Source organism: Protopterus annectens, chromosome 1.part1 (assembly GCF_019279795.1).
Source record: "Protopterus annectens isolate FY-2018-M chromosome 1.part1, PAN1.0, whole genome shotgun sequence".
Taxonomy (NCBI): Eukaryota; Metazoa; Chordata; order Ceratodontiformes; family Protopteridae; genus Protopterus; species Protopterus annectens.
In genome coordinates, this window is record NC_056726.1 from 1,214,414,058 (window position 1) to 1,214,432,205 (window position 18,148).

Sequence of the window (18,148 nt, forward strand, 5' to 3'; positions counted from 1 at the left end):
AAACACACAATTGGTTTGCAAGTAGCCATAGGAGAAGTCTCATGTGAAATCTTGCCAATGGAACTAATGTGATTGCTGCTGCCATGGAGCCCAGTGCCTGCAGAATCTGCTGAGCTGGAATTTTGTTTGAGCAAAGAAGGGGGTGAACTTGCGACTATTTTGTACAACCTGTGGAAGGGAAAAGATGTCACACAAAGAGTACTGAGACGAGCTCCGATGAATTCCATATCCTGAGAAGGGGTTAGTTGAGACTTTGCAAGATTGACAGTGATGCCCAACTGTTTTGACAGTTCCATAATGAAGTCCCCAGTTTGTAGTAATAGATGAAGTCCACAGTTTGTAGTAATAGATGAAGTCGTGAGGAGCCAGTTGTCTAGGTAAGGAAACACTCGGAATCTGTGCAGCCTCAAATGTGCTGTGAGCACTGCCATGCATCTGGTGAACACGCTGGGGGTGGTGGTGACACCAAAGGGCAGTACTCTGAATTGGTAATGACTGGTTCCTAGCTGGAAGTGGAGAAACTTTGAGCGGCTGCCCATCTTTATGTGGTAATATGAGTCTTGAAAGTCAACAGAGCACATCCAATTGTTTTCCTCTAAGAAGGGAAGGAATGTTGACCATCCGGAATTTTGACTATTGGACAAATTTGTTCAGAATACGGAGATCCAAAACTGGTCTCCAGTACCCTGTTTTCTTTGGCACTAAAAAGAATCTTGAGTAAAACCAGGATCCTAATTGGTCTGGTGGGACTTCTTGGATGACTTTTTTTCTGGCAGCTTTTGTACCTCTAATGCTGCTTGATCTCTCTGACTGGGTGGATCATCAAGGAGTTTTCCCAGGGTTCTCGGGTAAAGAGTGAAAGGGATTAGATAACCTCTAGAAATGATCCTTAGCACCCAAGCATTAATGGTTATGTGTCGCCAGGTGTTTGGGTGTAAGGAAAATTATCCCCTGACAGCCTCCAGAGGTAAGCAATAGGACCTCCCTTTCAGGAGCGCTGGTAAGGTTGACCAGAGAACGGGTCTCTGGAACACTGATTCTATAGACCACCTCCGCCTCTGGGACAGCATCTTCCATTTTAACTCCCTCCTGACCAGAGGGATGTCCAAACCATGTGTGCCCTGGAAAGGCTTCTGGGACTTTGTGAACCACATCTTGCCATATTCCTTTGATTCCTGGAGTAGGATTGTTGGAGTGGAAAAATATACACCCACAACAAACAGTCTTTCTATCCTTTTCACACCTGGATAAAGTCTCCTTTACTTTGGGTCCAAACAGAGGATCCATCAAAGGGAGCATTGACGAAGGAAGACACGAATGGTTCCACAATCTTCCACAGGCGCATCCAAGCATGTCATCGAAGAGCAATGCCTGAACCTGCTGACCTGGTCAACCCTTGGCTGCATGCACAATGACTCTCATGGACAAATTCGAAATAGACTCCAGTGTAGGTAACTGGGAGGCAACTTTTTCTTGGACCCCCTCAGCGACTGCTCCCATCAGGGTATCTGACAGGTCCTTGACCAGATCCCTTTGAAGTCTAGTAAAGTGTGCCAAAAAATTCAAAGACCTGATAGAGAAGGTTGATGATGCATAGATCTGCTTCACATCTCTGTCCATTGGCCTGGACTCTCGGTTAGGGGATATACAGTAGAACTTTCCACAGCTGGTTCATTCTTGGTGGTGGCCGTTACCACCATGGCATCAACTACTAAGCCCTTTGCCCCATGTGGATGGTCCTCTGGAGCGGAAAGAATCTTGTTAGGTCTCCGAGGGACAGGTTCTATAGAGTCAGGAGCCTTCCAAGCCTGCTGAGTGATCAGCTTAATTAGGCTGTCAGCGGGCAGGATCATCCAGGAGGTAGATGGGCGAGCACCAAAGGCCTGCAAGTACACGGATTCCTCAGAGGAAGGATCTTTGGGCTTCCAGTTACCCCTCTAGTTTAGTCCTCAAGAATGTCTCCGAAGGAGACTTCTTCCAATGGTGACCGTAAGGAACCCTCCTATTCATCGAAATCTGTGTCCTCTGTGATGGATTTCTCAGGAGAATTAAGGTGTTTCCTCTTACCTGACCTCATCTGAGGAAGCTCTTCAGTGGGAATGTCCGAACAGGATTCGCAAGAGGGGACGCCTGTAGTAGGTAACTCTTGTGACCTTGGGGCTCACTGTCCAGGGGCTGGCAGTAGAATAGAAAGGCCTGGGGTCACAGGGAGAGACTTTGGTAACACAGGAGGCACCTGAGATGAGAAAGTGGCCAAAGCTCCTTTCCATGGCTTGAAAGACAGGCCCCCCCTGTGGAGGGATGGCAGCCTGGAACCAAGACAGACTAACTCAGAACCAAGGTCATACCCTGCCCTGAGAGACCCTACCTAACAAACTGAAATTGAGGATGGGTCCTCTGTCAGTGCAGCCTGAAGAGGCAAGGCCATATCCACAGAAAAACACTGCGCCGGCTCAAACCCCTCGGGCCCGATGGCGAAGACATGGTCCCAGGGACCCAATGGTGCCAAAGGCAACAAAGGTGTCAGAGCCAGACTCAGCGAAGACAAGAAAGTTGTCAGCGCCAAAGTCATTGGTACCTGCAAAGTTGAAGTTGAAAGCTCCAAAGCCTGTGAGGAGGTCAGAGGAGGAGAATAAGAAGGGGTCGTATGGGTGAAACCCCCTGCACCAGAGGGGACAGGTAGCTGAGAAGATGAAGGAAGACCCCTGGCTGTCAGGATCTGATCCACCAACCTAACAATATCCACTTCTGAGAGACTTCTGGTAGAGAAAACGGACAACCCAGGAGACTACTCAGGACTCTCCATGAAATGGCTATGGAGTTGTCCAACAAAGGGATCTAAGGAGGAGGAATAAGTGGTCCTGGGTTGGATGGAAACATCAGGCTTTGTTACCATCTGCAGTACCATGGGGGGTATTGATGCCGGCAAAGCCATAGTAACAACTGGTGCCGGTATCAAAACTGTAGTGGTCAAGGATTTAGTAACTATCATGGTCGGTGTCAAAGGCACTGGTAATGCCTTCAGTGCCAAAGATTCAGACTTTTCTGAAAACTTCAGAACTTTTAAGTTTCTGGTCCAAACAGAAGCCTACAAATGCATGTTTTTGCTTCATAACAGTCTGTGCCGATGGAGACATCAGGACCGAACAGGAGGATTTTTATCCAGAGGCCGGAGGAGACTGGTCAGCCTTGGACAAGACTTCTTTGAATGGCGCTTTAAGGAGCCCTTTGAGAATGAGTTTGTTTTTCCTCTCTGCCAGAGTTCTGTTGCTGATACCATGGCAGATTGTACAATCAACAGACAAGTGTGGGACACCCAAGCTATACACACAAAATTCATGGTTATCACAGTTCGGCATTTTTCTGCCGCACTCAGTACATTGTCTGAAGCCCATAGTAGAGATTTCAGGTTTTCCCCCATTGTACTGAATAAAAAGTGCAGGTGAGCAGACAGGAATAACATAATGAGGAAAAAAAAAACAGAAAAAGAAATTCAGTCATACTACAAGAAGAAATCTACCAGTGAGGGTAGAAAGGTTACCAACAGTAAAGATGGACAGAAGGGGGAGGGAAAAAACTACCAGCGATTATAGAGGGAAAAAATATCAACAGTAAAGGGCAACTACACACTCACTAAGGGTAGACCAGAAATTTAAAACTTAATAATAATAATAATAAAAGGAATAAGAGAAGTATTAAGGAAAGAGTATATAAATTTTTTTTTTACTTAGCTACGAGAGAGGAGCTGGCTGACGCGTCTTGTTGCAAGAGCGGCAAACGAGATCTGAGGTAATGTGGAGAGGGGCACTGTGGGTAGACTAACAGTTAGAGAGAATTTTGGCGGAGGCAATCTATACATCGATCCGCGGATCGGAATCATATACCCACAAGTCAAGAATAGATGAAGATTGACAACATCAGAGCTAAAGTTAAGGATGTTCTTATCAAACCTAAAGCCTGAAGGACAAGCCTGGCTGGAGGAGAAGGGTGAAGAATCTGCTGTACCTGAAACCTGATTTTGCCTAGGAGTAGAAAAGGAATCTATCTTGATTTATTGTGTTTAAATTTGTGTAATTTTAAAGTGTTAAAAATGTGTGTAATTTTTGCCTCATGCCCTTACTCACTCCTCATAGTTTACTAGTCTTAGTTCTCTGCATTCCTCCTCTTCTACCTCTTGGACATTCCCAGTTGCCTTCTTTTCCCCTTTCTACTCCTTCTCTGCTCATAGTCTATACTCTTCTCTTCCTCTACTAACTTTAGACTTTATTCTTCATAGTTTCCCCTCTTCACTATCCTCTCTTCTACACCTTACCTGCTCTTCTAGCAGCTACTTACCTCCTCCACTGTCTTTCTCTAGGTGAATGGTGCTCACTGATTGTCTCTGCTGAATCCACCACTACTTGCTCTGGCCCGCTCCGTTCCCCCTCCGGGCTCACTCCGCTCCCCTACCCTACCCCCATATCCCACCCGCCCACAGTGCTGTTACACTTTAACATCCTTAGCCACACCTATCAATTTACTCTCCCTATCATCTTACACTACTTAACAACCACTCCCACTGATAACTCTCTCCTTACTTTTCTCCTCCCTACTTCTAGAGGCCAATTAACCAGCTCCTCTACCTCTCTCTTCACTAATACTTCCCCTCTTAGCCACCACTTATCTATTCTGCCATACTATAACTCGTAATCTTCTCTACCTAATATTTTACATTACACTACAACCCTATTATCTCAAATGATCTTCTTACAGAACTCTAACTATAAAAACTATCTTCTTCTTATTTCTTCATTATTATTCCTAGCTGTACCCTATACTTTAACCTACTACGAACACTTCTCTCTAGTTAATAATGTACCTCCCCACCAACAAACACTACCAACCATAAATCTCAGCTCCCTCTCCCATAGCAACATAACTTCTACTTCAGCATACCTACTCCCAAGATTTCATAGATCTTCCCATGTTATTTACTTCTACAGTAAGATAAGCTTACCCAAGTACTTTAAAGCATAAAGACCTTTATAAAACATCCCACTCAGCTCCTATTAGATGGTGATATTCATCCGAATCCTGGCCCAAATCAACTTTTCTACAGTAACCCACAACAAATATCCAATGGTATTTCTACCTCTATACAATTAGTTAACTCTCTAAGAATTGCTCAACTTAATATCCGTAGCATTAATAACAAACTTAGTCAATTGCATGCTCTTTTACAGGTGCAAGCATTTGATATCTTTTGCCTTACTGAAACTTGGCTGAAACCCTCTACTCATGACCTAGAAATAACCCCACTTGGTTACAACATCCTTACATATGACCGTACTTCCAAAAAGGGTGGCAGTGTAGCCATCTTGTATAGATCTGAACTCCAAGTCTCATCCTATAATGTGCTATTTCCCTCTAATAACAATGCAGAAACACTCTACATCAAACTCCAGCTTAACAAATCTAAATCTATTTACATCATTTGTACCTATATTCCGCCAGGAAACAATATTAACACTTTGGAAAACATTCTTAGTACCCTTTCCACCCATCTACCTCAAGAAACAATTGTACTTGGTGATTTTAACATTGACTGGACTACCTGTAGCTCTCCCAAACCAAACACCCACATTAATCTTTATGGCTTCACAAAAATAATAAACACCCCACAAGAATTCACAAACCCAGTAATAAAGAAACATTCCTTGACTGGATCCTTATAAATAGTCATCCAGAAACCTATATATCAGGAACACTTCCTGATGACATTAGTGACCATGTACTAACCTATATAACAAAGCATAAGGTTCATAGTCCTAATAATAACACTTTTACATCCTATCGGTCAAAAAAACACTTTCAAGCAGAGAGTTTTCAAAGAGAACTAAAGGCCTGCAACTGGTCACAACTGAAAGAACTAAAACTAGATGAAGCTGTTTCCTACTTAAATACTAAATTCTTACAAATCCTAGATCTTCATGCCCCTCCTCGCTCTTCCCGAGTTAGAAACAAAGTTGCCCCATGGCTCACAAAACAAACCAGAGAAAAAATATTCCAAAGAAACAAAATATGGACCAAACGGAGAGCCACTAAGAGCTCTGCAGACCACTTACACTATAAACAGCTAAGAAATACAACCAAAAATGACATCATCTTAGATAAAACTATTATTTCCTCCATCACACCCAAAAAACCCTCAAAAGTTCTGGTCAGGCATTAATAAGCTAATCAAACCAAGACATACCAAAACTCCAGCCCCATCATCAATTCCCCATAATAATCCTTTACAAATAGCGGATGCCTTCAACAATTACTTCACTGAAACTATTCAAACATTGGCTAATACACTATCTCCAACTTCCCCCACAACTTTCCAAAACACTAACAGCTCGGTGCCCTCCTTGCATATACAACCCATACCAACATCCTTTATCTGCAAACTCCTAGGTTCATAGGGTCATACTAGGCTATCTGCCCTACGGCATTTATAAGCCTAGCCAGAGTGTGTTTGGCTTTCGCCACCCATTTTAAATGAATTTTGCTATGCCCTTTTTCGAGGTTAGTATACTGTGCCTCTGTCTAACAGTGACAAAGAAGTGCTACCCGGGGTAAACCTACGATCTCCCATCCACTCATCAAGATTCCTCTTGAAGAGAGTCAATGAGGGACTCTGCCTAACCTGGACTGGGATTTTATTCCAGAGTGAAGGGAGCCTCTGGGTTATGAATCTGTCCCTCCAGCATGTCCTATTTATTTCAGTGCTGAGGTTCAAGTCTCTCGAGCACGTAGCTCGATGGGATTTGGATTTTCTGAGGTGCAGCATGTCCATTAATTCCGGGTTGGACATGGCTTTATACAGCATGTCCATTAATTCTGGGTTGGACATGGCTTTATACATCAGGCACAGATCGCCTCTGAGCAGGCAGTATGCCACTGAGTAGAGCTGGAGTTTCTTTAACCGGGCAGCATATGCCATCTGTTTGTGCCCTTTGATCCTCTTGGTGAGGTACTTTTGGGGTCTTTCCAGTTGCTGCAGGTGTCTGGTAAGGTACATCCCAAAAGGGGCATTGTACTCAATTATGGGCCCAATGAGGGATGAGTAAAGTGGCATGATGACCTCCCCTGATCTAGATGTGAATCCCTTCATGATTAGATGGGCTATATAAAATGTTTTTCTAACCACTTTGGCCACGTGGTTTTCAAATGAGATTGCTATCAACTTGGGTCCCCAGGTCCCTAATTACTTCTTCTGTACTTAATGGATTACCACCTATGTGGTAATTTGTGGGCACTTTGTTTTTGCCAAAGGGGATGACTATACACTTTTTGGCATTTAGCTTGAGACCATGGCTCTGGCACCAGTTGTCTGTTTCTATGAGGCCCTTTTGTAGGATGCTTGTGTCGGCTGGAGAGTCGATTATGGCGCCTAGTTTGCAGTCATCTGCAAACTTGGTCAGCCACAGTCCTTCCGTGTTGGCCTGTACCTCCGAGAAATATATACCGAACAAGAGAGCTCCCAGGACTGAGCCTTGTGGGACGCCACTTGTAACTGGTTTGGAGTCTGACATGGCTCCAGCAATTCTAACCATGTGGGTTCTGTCCTTGAGCCAGTTTGCAACCCATCTAGTGACATAGGGGTTTATATTTAAGCTGGTGAGCTTATCTATAATGCCCGAGTGGGGTATTGTATCGAAGGCTTTTGCGAGGTCCAGGTAGGCTGTGTGGACCACCTTCCCCTCGTCAATGGCCTTGGTGACTGTTTCAAAGAAATCGACCAGGTTTAAGAGGCAGGATCTGCCCTTAAAGCCGAACTGGGTACGATCCGGTGTCTGTAGGTCCCCAATATCTTTATTTATGAGGTCCATGATGATCCTTTCCATAGCTTTGCAGACAAAGCCAGTCAGGCTTATGGGGCGATAGTTTCCAGGATTTGTTGAGGCACCACCTTTGTGGAGAGGGACCACTGTTGCTGTATGCCACTCTTTGGGTACATATTCTGTAGTAAGGCTGAGATTGAACAGTAGTTTTATGTTTGGGTTTAGCTCTTCTTGGAGTTCATGTAGGACGCAGCCCGGGACACCGTCTGTTCCCATTGATGCTGTGTTTTTTGCTTTGGAGAGGGCGGCTCTTACCTGAGTATCTGAGATGTCAGGGGGGCAGCACTCTGCTGGGATAGATATTTGCCCTTTTGGTGGGGGGGGGGGAGTTTGCGCTGAACCTGTCAGCAAGGATGTTGGCAATATCTGTGGGTTTGGTGTATTTTTTGTCATTTTGGACTAATTCTGAGCATATCTGGCAATTCCCACCCAGGTTCCTAACATAACTAAAGAAAGACTTGTGATTATCCTTACTGTCCTGTGCAATTTTTCTCTCGAAGCTGGCCTTAGACGATTTTATGAGTGCCCGTAGTTTTTTGCTAATACTGATCAGAGATGTCTTCCCTTTTTGGGATTTTGCTCTATCATTTAGTAGCTTCCTCCTTCTATTGTGTAGTTTGTTTATGGCTGGGGTCCACCAGACAGGACACCTGCCTTTGGAGGATTGGGTCTTGGTTTTATTTGGGATTGCATGATCCATGCATTCCTGAAGGTGTTCATAGAATGCGTTTATAAAGGATTCTGCGGTCTGGGCCGTATTTTCCACAGGCCCGGGGGCTTTGAAGGATTCCACCTCGGTTTTGAGGAGTGTGAAATTTGCTTTAGAGAAGTTTTTCACTGTGGTTTTCTGGTCAGGGGGTGGGGTCGGGATGTGAATATCCAGTACGATTAGTTTATGGTCTGATCTTACCAGTGAGGGATACACTTCTCTTCTGGAGCATAGAGCCCCCATGTTGGTTATGATCAGGTCCAGTATGTTTTCCCCTCTTGTGGGAGTGGTAACAAGTTGTTCCATAGCATTTGAGTTTATAAATTCTAGGAACCTTTGGGCTAGGGTATTGGAGCTAGAGTAATGCTCCCAGTCTATGTTTGGGTAGTTGAAGTCGCCCAATATAATGGTGTTTGGTGAGACCTTCATATTTTACAGTGTTCTCAGGAATGCCGAGTGGGGTTCCTGGGTTTGGGAGGGTGGTCTGTAGCAGGCTATAAACTGGAAGGCAGTTTTACCCACTGTTAGTTGCACATGGATAGTCTCTGATGCTTCGTGCTGTGCCACCAACCTGGAGGTGTGGGTATCTTTGACGAATATTGATACTCCCCCTCCTTTTGTGTTTCGGTCCAAGTTTTGGGGCCGAAAAGCATGGTATGATGTATAACCTGGTCGTGCTGGGGTGCTCTCGGGAGCCTTGAACCAGGTTTCTGTTACTGCACAGATATTGATGTTCTCCATGCTAAGGAGAGTTTCGAGTGTGTGCATCTTGAGGTTTAGACTTCTGGCGTTGAGTAACATTACTCAGTTTCTTATCCCTTGTGATACCTATGGAGGTGGGTTTGTCTTTTGAGCCTTGCCTAAAAAAGACACTATGGGGGTAGCAAGAGCCTTTGCCAATATCTGAAAGCCCAGGGGTGACAGGTGCAAGCCATCCCTAGCGAAGCATCATGGCTTGTCGAGCATGTCATCCCAGGCTGACAGGCATTGGATCCCCTTTGAATGACACCAATACTTAAGCCAATTGTTGAAATTGATCATCTTGTCTTCATAGTGTGGCATCATTCTTGGTGAGGGTAAGATGCTACTCAAGGTCAGGGTCATACCGGCCTGGGCTACATGCTCAGAGAGCTCCTCTGTCTCTTTTCATATAGTCCAGGGAGGTACATCTCAGGTCATTCACACCAGCATGGACAATGACCGAGTCATATTTGTACTTGCCTTGGAGTGACCTGAGTGCTTGTGTTATGTGGCGGATCCTAGCGCCCAACAGGCAGCTCACCGTGACCTTCTCTTTGTTCAGCCTGGTGAGCGGGACGTCAGTGTGCCTGACGATAGTCACCTATTACAAGTGTATCAGGTGTGTTTTTTAGCCTTAAGGGCTGTGACTGTTCGGCACACTGGCTTTGTGAGCTATGTGTTGCATGTATTTTGTTTTGGGGTAGTGGTTGCTTGGGTGTCTGCTTTGGAGGTCTCTGCTGCTTAGGCAGATTTTTATTTAGAGTCTCCGAGTATGTTTTTGTGTGTTTATGTGTTTGGTTTGCTGTCGTGGTAGGTCTATGCGAGACTGGAATTGTAGTGAGTGCGGTTTCCTTCTCCTCCTGACTGGTTACGCCAGTACTGAGTTGAGAGAGCTTAGCTATATGGTTGCATCTCTCACATGTGTTGGAATTTGTTGGGAGGAGGAGAGTGTTGTCTGTGTACATGAGGCAGTTGTAACATTGCCTCAAGGTTCCCAGATTCACCAGCTGGACCGGAGAGGAGATTGACAACTGACCTTTGGACATGCGAGAATAGTATTGGGAATTCCTTTATAATTAAAAAAAAGGGCCAATGGGGAACAAGGTATTCAAGGGGAGTTTGTGAGGGTGCAGTGATTTTAATTTTTTAGTGCTGATTTATATAATTGCTTTAGTGAGCAAGTGCCAGGCTTTAGAGTAGGAATAGGGTGTTTATTATGAGAACTAGATCAGTTCTAAGGGAAAAAGTGAAGAGGAGACTTTGTGGAGCCGAGAATGGTTTAAACCCAATTAAGCGGAGCTGCCCAATGCGGCGCTATGCGCAAAATCGCGCAAAGCCGCACCAAAGCGGGTTTTATACAGGGGGACTTGAAAGACAAAAACTTACACCTTGTATCCCTTCTGCTGACCACCTCCCAGCTGAATACCTTCAAATAGCAGCCAAAGTCATTGCATATCCCATATCCATCCTTATAAACCGAACAATCATATAAGGAAACAACCCATCCATTTGGAAAGTCTCCCACATTAACCCCTTACATAAAGGAGGCAATTCCACCGATATCTCTAATTTTCGACCTATTGCATTACTCTCCCCATTGGCCAAAATAATGGAGAAATGTATTCACTATCAACTACTTAAACATCTGCTCCATAATAATTTACTAGCCAACTGCCAGCACGGCTTCAGGCCCTTTCATAGTACAACTACCGCCCTACTAACTTTTACAGACTGTATTAACAGGAATTGAAATAATAATGCTCTATCTTCTGCACTATTCATTGACTTATCAAAAGCCTTTGATATGGTGAACCACAACTTACTGATCAGTGTACTAAAAGCCCAATCTCTTGACGCACAAGCAATATGCTGGTTTACATCCTATCTTGCAAATAGACAACAAGCAGTGCTCTGGGACAATACTCTCTCTACACCTCTACCCATAAACATTGGAGTCCCTCAAGGATCTATCCTAGGCCCTCTTCTTTTCTCAATTTTTATAAATGATCTCAATACTGTATTTTCTAAAGCCACCTGTATACAATATGCCGATGACTCGACCTTGATCTGTACTAAGTCATCAACTTCTCTTCAAACCCTCACTCAAACAGTATTTAATACTGTTGAAAATTGGTTTACCCATCATTGCCTCCTCCTAAATCCCCAAAAAACAAAAGTACTGCTTTTTGCTCCTACCCAAAAGTCACCAGAGATCTACTTCACAATTACCTCTAATAATGGAACTATTTCCCCTGATACTACTACACGTCTCCTTGGCATTACCATAGATAATAAACTCAGCTTAGAAGACCATATCAACAATATTATTCAAACTGTTAATAAAAAACTAGGCTCCCTGTATAGAATCAAACCCTACCTCACTCCACAAAATAGAACCTCCATTGCCCAGACTTACCTCACTTCTACCCTATTCTATGCTTCCACTATATACACCAATCTATCAAGAAACAATCTAAGCAAGCTTGAAACCAGCTATAACAACATAGCCAGATTTGCCACAGGCACCCCTTTTAGAACCCATCACTGTCATAATCTTAAACAGCTCGGATGGTCTGAACTACAAAACCATCTTCTGTATAATCAACTAGTGATCATACAAAAAATTCTTTACCACCCAAATAATACCCCTATCCTTACTAACCTGATCTCCCCTTATAAAAATACGGAAACACTTCGCTCAGCCAATAAGTCACTAATTTCCAATGTTAAATCTAATATAACAGGTGACTCACTTTTTACTAACGTTGTGGGCAAAATCTGGAACCAGCTCCCTAGGACACTCACATCTCTCTCATCTACATCTCTCTTCAAAAAAAACCTCAAAGAACATCTGAAAATTCTCTGGCTTTGTCCCTGCTCTAAACCAGACTGAATCCTACTTCCTCCCCTTATCTTTCTCATCTTGTTTTAACCCTTACTTCTGGACCTTGTCCCCTCTGCAACAATTTTCTAGGCAAACCAACCATATACTAGCCAGTGCATTTTTTTCTTCTCTCCTATAACCTTTCTCTTGTCTCCTTCTCTCCTTCTTTTGCCTAATATTAATATCTTCAGACCTTTGGGTATACCTGTACTTATTTGCATCTTATTGACTCTATACCACTCTACTTAAATAGAATTTTTTTTTCTTTCCAAATAGGTTTAATTCTCCAATGTATTGCAATTTAAATACTTTCTAAGCATTGTATTTTTGTTTAGTATTTGTTTAAGTATTGTATTTTTTCTCTTTTTACCTGCTTGGAGCTCATCTCCCTGGGCCTCTACTGAAAATGGACATGTATCCAGCTAGACTAGCCCAGTCAACAAATGTAAAATAAAAAAAAAAAATGGGCACCTATGAACTCCAGGCTTTGTACAGGCTGTAAATAAGATCTCGAGGTGTTGATTGAAATGACAATTTTTTTTTGCAAAGTTGGAACAAATAGTTCCTGGACTGCTCTAAGAGATGCTTGGTTGGGGAGGTGAGAAGATAACCATCTGGGTATGGAAACACTCAGAATCCCTGCAGTCTCAGGTGAGCTGCTACTACTACCATACAGTACTAAACACCCTCGGGCTGTGGTAAGAACAAAGGGTAGGGGTTTGAAATAATAGTGATTAGCTCCCAGGCAAAAGCACAGAAACTTCTGGGATCATCTCTTCATCTTGATGTGATATGGAGTGAATCATGACCATTTGGAACATTTACTTCTTCACAAATTGTTTCAGGCTGCTTAGAACCAAAACTGGTCCCGGGTCCCCTGTCTTCAGTAAGTTCTGAATCCTCTTTGGTCTGGTGGGACATCCTGGATGACTCTCTTGCCTAGCAGCTTTTGAATCTCCTGAGCAGCAGCTTTTCTCTGACTGGGTGGGATGTCGTAAAACATTCTTCTTTTGTTTGTGGAAATCTAGAAAAATGGTATGAAATAACCACTGGATACTATTTTTAGCACCCAAGGATATTTTGTTAATGAGGACCAGGGGGCTGGGTGCAAAGACAAGCACCCCCAACTGCCTCCAGGGATGAGCAATTGGGCAACCCTTCAGCAGCTATCTGAAAAAGAATCCTACAAACTCAGGTTTTGCAGGCCTCCTCTGCCACGAGGATGTCTTCCATTTGCCACTGCATCTGAAGGAGTTGTCCCCTGTGAATCTTGGAAAGGTCCTTGGGATTTATGGAACCACATTTTCTCAACTCCTATTTGATTCCGGGAAAAGGATGGTTGAGGGGTAGAAAAGCATATCCCTATGACAGACAAGGTCTTTTCCACCATGCTCACTCTGGGAAAGCTTTTTTTTTTTTTTTTTTTTTAATATGGAAAGGCTAGAGATGTTCCATCAAAGGGAGTACTGATGAAAGAAGACTTGAAAGGTTCCACAAAGTCACAATCATATACAGGCATGTCTTCTAATGGCTAACCTGAATGGCTACCCATAAGGCACCCTCTGCAGCACTGGATATTAATCTCATAGATGCACTGGACAAGAGAGTGGCCAGCTCTGAAGAGAAACTTTTGTAGTCATCTACAGACATCGGCTCAAGGATTTGTTGATTTCTTTGGCCAAATCCCTCTACAATCTTGTTAAGTCCACTAAATACAGGGACCTGAAGTCAAAGGTCAGTGAAACAAATATGCGTTTTCCAAACTCATCCAATGCCCTGGACACACTATTAGGGGGATGAACAGAGGAACTTTGCTCCTCTAAGCTCTTTATTCATGGCTGTCACCACAACTTGTTTGCTTCAGTGATGTCTGTCCTTTGGGGGTGCCAAACTTTTGTCTGGGCATCAGGGAACTGGTTCAACAGACTCCAGTTCTTCTATACCTAACGGGAGATTAAACTGACAAGCTCACCTGCCGGGGGAGTAATCCAAGACCTAGATGGGCTAGAAACAAAAGCATCCAGAAAAACTGACTCCTCTGGTGAAGGAGTATCTGAAGACTATCCACCTTTCTGTTTAAGGACTTCCAGGATGTCTCTGAATGAGATGTCATCCGGTAGAGATCAGAGGGACCCTTCCCCTTCACTGAAGTCAGTATTCTCTGAGAGAGATTATGTAGGGGAATCTGTGGGTCTTCTTTTGCACTTTCTCTTTCAGGGAACTTCTCCAGCCAGATCTGGAGAGATAGCCAAACAGATGAAGTTCCTCAATGCAAACTGTCTGGATGCTAGAAGGTACCAGCTGCCCCCTGTGGAGTAGGTCTGATAGGCTTAGAGCTGAAGGGAGAAGGATGAAACAGCAGTCAAATCCCCCAGTCAAGAAAAAGCCCTCCTCTACCTCAAAGGCCGATGGACCTGGGAAAAACACTGGAGCTGCCAGGCCCCAACCTTGCCCCAAATCTGTGCCTGGAAGAAAGAGTCAGATCCAAACTGTCCAATGCCAAGGCTCCAAGGGGCATGGATGGCTCCAATAACACCTGAGTGGATCCCAACCCCCTGGATCCAGTGCAGAGGCTTTGGGTCTGAGACTCATCCCGATCCAATGGACCGGAGTGGAACAAGTTAGGGGAGGCCAAAGACCTAATCACCTTCTGATCTGGCACCAACATTCTTGGTACTCCTGGATCCAAGGTTCTGGAACTGGTGGATGGATTGGAGGAGGAGACATTACAACATGGGATGGGAGGTTCGCGGATCTGATGGGAAATGGAGATGGGATAACCCCCATCTGAATCTAAGCTCTGAAGAACTTCCTCATTATTCTATCCAGATCAGCTTCTAAAGGACTTCTGGAGGAGCTAATGGACAAGGTGGTTGACTGTGGTCTAGACACACTGTGTCCCCTGAAGAAAAGAAGAATGCATCCGAAGAGACACTCGTTCATTGAGAATCCTGGTGAGGGGATTCAAGGAGATTTTGGTGGAATGGCAATCAGATCAGAGAGTGAAGGATTCAAGTGTTTTTTTTCCTTAGGATCTGCTGAAAGTGGATGCAAAGTTTTCTGGATTGTTTGAGGAGAGTGTGATGACTACGAAACCAAAATAGAAGAACTGGTGGAGGATCTCTTATGAAACTCCTTGGGCTCCAAAGAGGATTTCGCAGACTTGCTGGGGGTTTGAGCCACTGAAGGGGAGGGAAGGAGGAAGAAACCCTTAAGAACTAACTTAATGCACCTGCCACTTAAGAGCTCTTGAATTAAACGTAGCACAAATGGAGCAGCTAGTGTTGAGGTGTGCTGCTCTGAGACACTAGACGCACTTTCTGTGGGCATCAGAATTGGGAATCTTAGGCACACAAGAAGTGCACTTTTTAAATCCTGTTGGTTTATCTTTTTCTGCTATACTGAAAAAAAAAAAGTCTTTAGAGAACAAAGAGGGAAGACCTTTTTTTTTTTTTTTTGTTACCAGCAATGGCAGAAGAACACCTTCTAAAGGGCAGAAAAGTTAAAGGTAGAAAAAGACAAGCACCAGCTATAGTACTTCAGAGGCGAACAACCAGTATGAAAAAAAGTTATCAAGGTATAAAGTTTGAGATCGGAGTTGAACTCGTATATTAGAAAAGATAGGAGAGTGGATACAGTAGTACAGAAATATAGTAAAAGCATAACCACTTACAAAAAAGCTGGAAAAACTGCAAAGACACTGTCAAATTTAATAGTCTGAGAAGGATCCACGTCCGTGCGAGACTGCAGCCAACAAGATCTGGGGTACTGTTGGCTCAGGGAATTATGGGTAGAAGAGCTTGAGAGTTGGACCGAAATCTAGTGCATGCAGCTGAGTCACGCTTTGGAAGAATGAAAAGGAGAGCAGATTAAGCAGGTTACCTTGCTTTCCTGTAAAATCTGTAGAGGGAGTTTTTTGAGTCTGGCAAGCCAAATCTATTTGCCAAACAAAATAAGGGCTTCAAAACAAATCAAAAGTGGAAGTTAATGGACCTAGAAAGCCGTGAGTAGAACTATCCAGAATACCTGAAGCAGTAGCGGAGAAAGCCAACACCTGCCATGCACGAGCACATGCAGTATGAAAAAAACAGAGCTATAAAACTCTCCAAACCTGTACTACTTCCTGTTTTGGGAATGGTAGGTCTCAGGCTATCAAACTCAGACAATTCATCATTACCAGCCGGGGCCACAAATGGATCAAAGGATGCATTTGCTAAACATTTAAAAATATGAATGGTAGAAAAAGAACAAGTTAACACAGTCACAATATGCTACGAGAAATTTTGCTTAAATAACACAAAAGCATGCAAGGTTAGGTACGATTTAGCTGACTCTACACATTAATCCAACTGCTAAATGGCTAAGTTGCATCTAATTTGGTATACAAGGCCAGCTACCTCTCATCCAGTGATAACATCACAAATCACCGATGGCACAGCATAACTGTATTTTACAGACTGATCACTATATGGGCAGAAACTGTATTTTACAGACTGATCGCTAAATGGGCAGAGGGAAAAAAAAGCTGTATTAAAATGGGGCTCTACTGACTTTATCGAACATGAATGTTCCTAGGCTGTTAAAATATCTATGGTCCTCAACTCAAACTACTCTCTCGAATTGTGAAACAAAGCTACCAAAATCAGAGCTGCCTTCAGTTCTACTCCTAGCAGCAACAGTGAAGACATTGTCTACATCTCTATAACCAGCCAAAATATAAATGTGCCATCACAAACTTTGTAACAGCTGTGAAACTATTAATTTCTGTTGGTTCTACAGGATTACAAAACAAATCCAGTGTGCAATTGCAAAAATTCTTGACAAGAATATGAGCATACGAGTCCCCATGTGTTTCCACTACGTCTCAAGACATCAGACGAAACTTCCACAGGACAAAACACAGATCAATGAAAGCTTCAGACAAAATAAATACGTTTTTGCAGAGATCAACTCCCCATTCACTTAATTAAATATACTAACCTCAGGGGCACAGAACCATGAAGAAAAATTAAAAGCCCAAAAATACCTTGAAAAACCGCTGTTGTACAAATACTGCGAGCATCGGCAGTGGTTACCGATGCAGAACAGCAACTGATGACTAGCAGAATAGGAAAATGTACTCTATACCAGTTGATGCCCTGTCAACTTTGCACTTAACTACACAAGTATCTGATCCCAGTACCTGGTGACTCGAGCAATGCGGAGATGAGTAAAAGATAGACTGTGATAAATAAATGATGAATCTCCACCAATAGAATGAAAAAACCACGATTTATTCCACTCAGCTCTTCGAACAAATTCACGTACAATACTGCATCAACTAGGGTTAAGCGCTTTCATCTGTCCATGCCAGATTTCATCAGAACCAATGAGTTACTGTTGTAGCTCTGTTTTATACCAAATTTTGGCGCAACAATTAACAATAATTGAATAATTAAATCCATTTGATAATACTTTAAAAGATGCTTTGAAAACATATATATAGCTAACTTATACATGCAAATGCAACTACACTATATAACCCTTCCTCAACTTACATGTCTATGTTAAAAACTTTTATATGACATATAAAATATAACATATAAAATATAATCATGACACTATTATAAATATGACAACAACCTAATGTGCTGGAATTCTCAATAAAGTACTACTACTAAATATGCAAAAGAACTATAATACTTAACTAATATAGTGGTCAACCCCACTAAAAGCCATTACAATGTCAGTACAATAAAGAGATATGTAAATGTTAAAATATAAAATATTATTGTATGTAAAAAAGTTAAAAACAGGATCCTATTTCACAATGTACACACATGACCCGACTAGAATGTAACATGATGATAACCTACATAACGTGAAGGTAAATAATGTAAAAATGTAAAAATATGTAAAATTTTTTAAAAATATATATAAAAATGGGTTTTATAAATTTTTAAAAGA

At 42.9% G+C, this 18,148-nt stretch overlaps 1 protein-coding gene across 6 annotated transcripts in view; it reads right to left on the reverse strand.

Moving 5' to 3' along the window:
• EPN1 (epsin 1) overlaps positions 1-18,148 on the reverse strand; it is a 1,407,891-nt gene that overhangs the window by 281,544 nt on the left and 1,108,199 nt on the right. For 4 of the 6 annotated variants that reach the window (XM_044080699.1, XM_044080709.1, XM_044080688.1 and 1 more), the window contains one exon: positions 16,314-16,415. The exons of the other annotated variants lie outside the window; for them this stretch is intronic. In XM_044080699.1, the coding sequence (XP_043936634.1) occupies positions 16,314-16,415 (102 nt within the window). The remainder of the gene's footprint in view (positions 1-16,313; positions 16,416-18,148) is intronic. 6 annotated transcript variants of the gene reach the window in all.